Consider the following 5710-nt stretch of genomic DNA (forward strand, 5'->3'; position numbering starts at 1 on the left):
AGGGGGAGGGCTAATGGGGAGGGGGAGGGGGAGGATTCAGATCGGGCCTGAAGCTCATTCCTATTCGATGACTGGAGACAAACATCATTACTTTAATAAAACTACTGGATGCAGGTGATAAACATCCCTGCAAAACAAACATGTTTTTGTTTTTAAAGGTGTCACACCTTAAATTAAACTTTGGAACAAAAGAAATAAGTAAAAAGAAACAGAAGAAAAATACACATTGTGATTTAGAAAGAGAATAATTTGATGTAAAACTGAGTCTTTGAGAGTGATGTGAAGAGAGAAGCAGTTTTACCTTCAACTACTCCATAGCTCACTGTGTTGGTGAAGGAAAAGAGGAAGAAAGAAAGATGAAGAGATCCAGACAACACTCAGAAAATAGAGACGATCTTCAGGATTTTGGCTCAGTGACTGTTCTACCGAACGCAGACAAAAGTCTCTAAAAACTCAGAATTCTGAACAAACTCAGGCTGAGGAAGAAACATAAAAGTAAAGACAGGATGGAAGAAAATGGGAGGAGAGGAGAACACAGTCCATTTTAAAACTGACCACACATTTAAAAACACGAGCGGCTGAACCGGCCAACACGTCCACAAAGTTCTGGAACATAGAACCCAGACCACATCAGACCACATGCCCGTCAGATCCATCAGATCCACGGCCAAGAGGCGGAGGATTGGAGGATTGTGGCGGACGCAGGAACAATCTGACAGATGCCATCTGCACATGCATGCATGCATCTACAGGCATGTGCACGTGTGTGCATCAGGATTGTAGGTTCAAACCTCTCAGCTTCTCCAGCAATATTTACAAATGCTAGGAATGTTTTCCTTTTTGGGATCTTCACGGATGAATACGTAACAGTAAAAAGATCCGACAGGAAAACAGGAAGATCGATTTCTTAGTAATTGTGTACGACAGAAGCTGAAGTTCTGATGACTGTCATGCAAACTAACGGATTAGACCACCGACTTACTGGAAGGCATGGTGTATGTGTCGTCTTCATCCACTATCTCGGCATAGTCATCCGTCTCTGAAATGTCAAGAAACACAAACGTCAAGAAGCTGAAGGACCGAGAAGCAGCTCGTACTTTCAGAGCAACAGGCGTCTGTGAACGCCAACAAAAGGCAGAGAAGCAGCAGAGAAGCAGCAGAGAAGAAGCAGAGAAGCACAGCTCCAGCAGCTCCAGCAGCTCTGGCGCAGACGTCGGATTTCTGCTGCTCTCACACAAACATTTGGCAGAAAGCGTCAGCTTAGCATGTGTTGTGAATATCTGTTTGTGTGAGAGCAGCAGGAGGAGGAGCAGCGGAAAAAAACCAAAAAGAAGAGAATGAGGGTCACAAAAGATCCACAAAAAAGTGAAAAGAGCAAAAAGAAAAGAGGAATCAAAGATACAAATGAATACAAATAATCACAAGGCAGCGACTGGGAGGGAAGCTGAAGGGAAACAGAAACTAGAGGGTGGAAACGGAGCAGCAGGAAAAAGAGGAAAGTCTTGAACAGATGGAGGAATTTAAAGCAGATCCGCCTCAGCTGGTGGAAACCAAACGCTCTAACCTGACAAACTACAGGCATGTCAAAGTCCAGAACCAAACATTATGGAGGACCTACAGGATCATCAGTGCAAAAGGGTTTGATTCTGCAGAAGTTATTAGAACCAAACACTGCTGTCAGAATCCAGACTAGAATCAGAGCGTCATGTCTTCATAAATCACTGTGAATAGGAATCAAGTTTCACATTAAAACAGATGACGTTTCCAGAAGGATCTCTGAACAAATCCTGGAACTGTTTCCATCAATCTGGATTCTTCTGTGACGGATTCACTTCAACTCAACTCGATTTTTTAAAGAATAAGCGAGAAAAGTTTGTTTTTCTGGTCAGTTTTGTAGACGTCTGAAACCAGATCCTTATTGGACAGATTCTCTCTGTATCCGTGATCTAGAACGTTCATGAATCCACCAGCATTCTGCTGAGAGTCTGCTCCAGTGAGAAGCTGTGATGGCGCCAGCAGATCATCGTTCCAGTGTGTTTGCTCCCATGTGCACGTGAAGTCTGACAGAAAGAGGTAAACAACGAGGCTTCCTCTGTTTCAGAGCTGCATTCTCCACAGTTTGTGAAAATTCATTTGAATCCAACTTTGAATTCATCTCACACTGAAGCTGAAAGGCTCTGCCACGTTCATGAAGGCTTCGCTGTGGAATCACAGAGAGAAAGGAATAAAGAAAGGAAGAAAAGAAGAAAGAGAGAAAGAAAGAAGGAAAGAAAGAAAGAAAGTAATAAAGGAAGGAAGGAAGCAGAGGTGAGCAGACGGATAAACAGCTGGACTTTACCATCCCCGCTGAGATCCTCTGCTATGTCCAGGAGAACATGCAGGAGACAGGAGGAGGACGCAGAGGAACCAGCAGAGGAGGAGAGGAGGAGAGGAGGAGGTTAGATACCAGCATGAAAACCTGCAGCATCAAAACGTAGCAGCTGTTAGTAGAAGCTGAAACCAACATGGAGAAGAATGTTCTAGAAGTGCAGTGAGTCTCTCCTAAAGGTTCGTTCTGGTTTAAGCTTGGAGCTCCTTCAAACAGCTGCATGAACGCACGGCTGAGGAAAAACCACCACAAACTTCCAGCAACACGGATGGATTCACACAGACGGATCTGTCACAGACCAGAACCAGTTATCCATGTTTAGATCAGGAGTCATCCACACAGATCTAAACATCTGATCTCCTCTTTACTGATGATCCTTCTCTCTAAACATCTGATTTTAGCTGCTGAAGTCTCAAAGGAACATTTCTGAGAACGCTGTAGCATGCAGAGAGTTCTAGTAGATCTACTTCTGTGAAGAAGAACATTTCATTTGGGAGAATGGAGAGTTTCCAGCTTTGGATGAATGAAGTATTTCTACTCTAAGAACAGAGTAAAACTTTCAGGTGATATTTAATAAAGAAAAGAAGAATCCCAGGAGGATTAAGGTTTGTCTTTGTTCATTTAGACTCTTTACTGAGATCTTTAAATCCAGATGTTTCCTGTTTTTTGGATCAATACACCCCCCACCCCCACACACACACACATATATAGGGTTTCAATCAATCAAAGCAATCAGGACAAGCGCAGCCGTAACCATCACTTCAAAGACGAGTTTGTGAATTCAATGGTTTAGTGTTTCCTTCACGATGCCGAACGACCAGAGATTTCTTTAATCACTGGATTAATCACTTGATTAATCACTGGATTAATCACTGAAATAATCACTGGATTAAGCACTGGATTAAACACTGGATTAATCACTGGATTAATCACTGGATTAATCACCGGATTGATAACTGGATTAATCACTGGATTGATAACTGGATTAATCACTGGATTAATAATTCACTTAATCACTGGATTAATCACTGGATTTAATAACTAGATTAATAACTCAATTAATCACTGGATTAAATATTGGATTAATCACTGGATTAATAACTCAATCAATCACTGGATTAATCACTGGATTTAATCACTAGATTAATAACTCATCTAATCAGTGGATTAAACACTCAATCACTGGATTAATCACTGGATTAATCACTGGATTTAATTACTGGATTAATAACTCAATTAAACACTGAATTAATCTCTGGATTAATCACCGAATTAATCACTGGATTAAACACTGGATTAATCAATGGATTAATCCCTGGATTAATCACTGGATTAAACACTAGATTAAATACTGGATTAATCAGTGGATTTAATAACTAGATTAATCACTGGATTTAATCACTAGATTAATAACTCAATTAATCACTGGATTAATCACTGGATTAAACACTGAATTATTCACTGGATTAATCACTGGATTAAACACTGAATTAATCACTGAATGAATCACTGGATTAATGACTCAATTAATCACTGGATTAAACACTCAATCACTGGATTAATCACTGGATTTAATAACTAGATTAATCACTGGATTAAATTACTAGATTAATAACTCGATTAATCACTGGATTAATCACTGGATTAAACACTGAATTAATCACTGGATTAATCACTGGATTAATGACTCAATTATTCACTGGATTAATCACTGGATTAATGACTCAATTAATCACTGGATCAATCACTAGATTAATAACTCAATTAATCATTGGATCAATCACTGTCTTAATCACTGGATTTAATCACTAGATTAATCACTGGATTAATCACTGGATTAATCACTGGATTAAACACTCAACCACTGGATTAATCACTGGATTAATCCCTGGATTAAACACTGGATTAATCACTGGATTAATCACTGGATTAATAACTGGATTAATAACTCAATTAATCACTGGATTAATCACTGGATTAAACACTGGATTAATCACTGGATTTAATAACTAGATTAATCACTGGATTTAATCACTAGATTAATAACTCAATTAATCACTGGATTAAACACTGAATTAATCACTGGATTAATCACTGGATTAATGACTCAATTAATCACTGGATTAAACACTGGATTAAACACTGAATTAATCACTGGATTAACCACTGGATTAATAACTCAATTAATCACTGGATTAAAACACTGGATTAAACACTGAATTAATCACTGGATTAATCACTGGATTAAACACTGAATCAATCACTGGATGAATCACTGGATTTAATCACTAGAATAATAACTCACCTAATCACTGGATTAAACACTCAATCACTGGATTAATCACTGGATTTAATTACTAGATTAATAACTCAATTAATCACTGGATTAAACACTGAATTAATCACTGGATTAATGACTCAATTAATCACTGGATTAAACACTGGATTAAACACTGAATTAATCACTGGATTAATCACTAGATTAATAACTCAATTAATCATTGGATTAATCACTGTCTTAAACACTGGATGAATCACTGGATAAATCACTGGATTAAACGCTGTCTTAAACACTGGATTAATCACTGGATTTAATCACTAGTTTAATAACTCAATTAATCACTGGATTAATCCCTGGATTAATCACTGGATTAATCACTGGATTAAACACTGGATTAAACACTGGATTAAACACTCGACTCTGAAGTGGACTTCAGTACATTCTCTGCAGGACGTTTGCGTTCTCGTGTCATGGCGGTGCACATGCTCCTCAAGGCCGGAGGTACCACCTCGCTGCCAATCGGAGCACAGAACAAAGGGGAGGAGGAAGCGCCGAGTTTTGATTGGCTTTGGAGGAGATGGTCTCACTAGACCAGGGGTCGGCAACCCAAAGTGTTGAAAGAGCCACTTTGGACCAATACAATAAAAACCAAATGTGTCTGGAGCCGCATAAATTGAAACGGCTTATAAAAGTCGTACACTGAAATTTACACATGGAGAATGTGTCGAATAAACGATTATTTCTCCTGCTGCGTGTCCTCGTGTCATTTATGCTACATTCTTGGCCTCATGACAAGTTGGTAAGATATTGCAGCGTTAAAATTATCTGACAAAAGCTGAATAGCCTCATAATAAACATTTGAGATTTTACTTTGACATCCCTCAATGACATAACGAGAGGGGGTCCTGATCAGTCTCTTCCTCATTCTCACTCCAGGTGCAGGAAGAATTCAAACATAACAGGACAAAATCATTAATGTTCAACAGTCAGACAACAAAACACGTTGACGAAAACCCAAACTTAAATCCAATTCCAGTCAGACAGGCAAAAGAACGGGTAAC

The 5710-nt window shown here is 39.0% G+C and overlaps 1 protein-coding gene across 14 annotated transcripts in view; it reads right to left on the reverse strand.

Annotated features, from left to right (window-relative positions):
• Positions 1-5710, reverse strand: part of ptk2aa (protein tyrosine kinase 2aa) — a 53821-nt gene that overhangs the window by 15537 nt on the left and 32574 nt on the right. For 5 of the 14 annotated variants that reach the window (XM_024261635.2, XM_036214371.1, XM_024261634.2 and 2 more), the window contains 3 exons: positions 2339-2359; positions 983-1039; positions 302-322 (listed from right to left, as the gene is read on the reverse strand). In XM_024261635.2, the coding sequence (XP_024117403.1) occupies positions 302-322; positions 983-1039; positions 2339-2359 (99 nt within the window). The remainder of the gene's footprint in view (positions 1-301; positions 323-982; positions 1040-2338; positions 2360-5710) is intronic. The other 9 variants (XM_024261628.2, XM_024261636.2, XM_024261629.2 and 6 more) reach the window with 5 other exon arrangements.

This window comes from Oryzias melastigma, linkage group LG11 (genome assembly GCF_002922805.2).
Source record: "Oryzias melastigma strain HK-1 linkage group LG11, ASM292280v2, whole genome shotgun sequence".
NCBI lineage: Eukaryota > Metazoa > Chordata > Actinopteri > Beloniformes > Adrianichthyidae > Oryzias > Oryzias melastigma.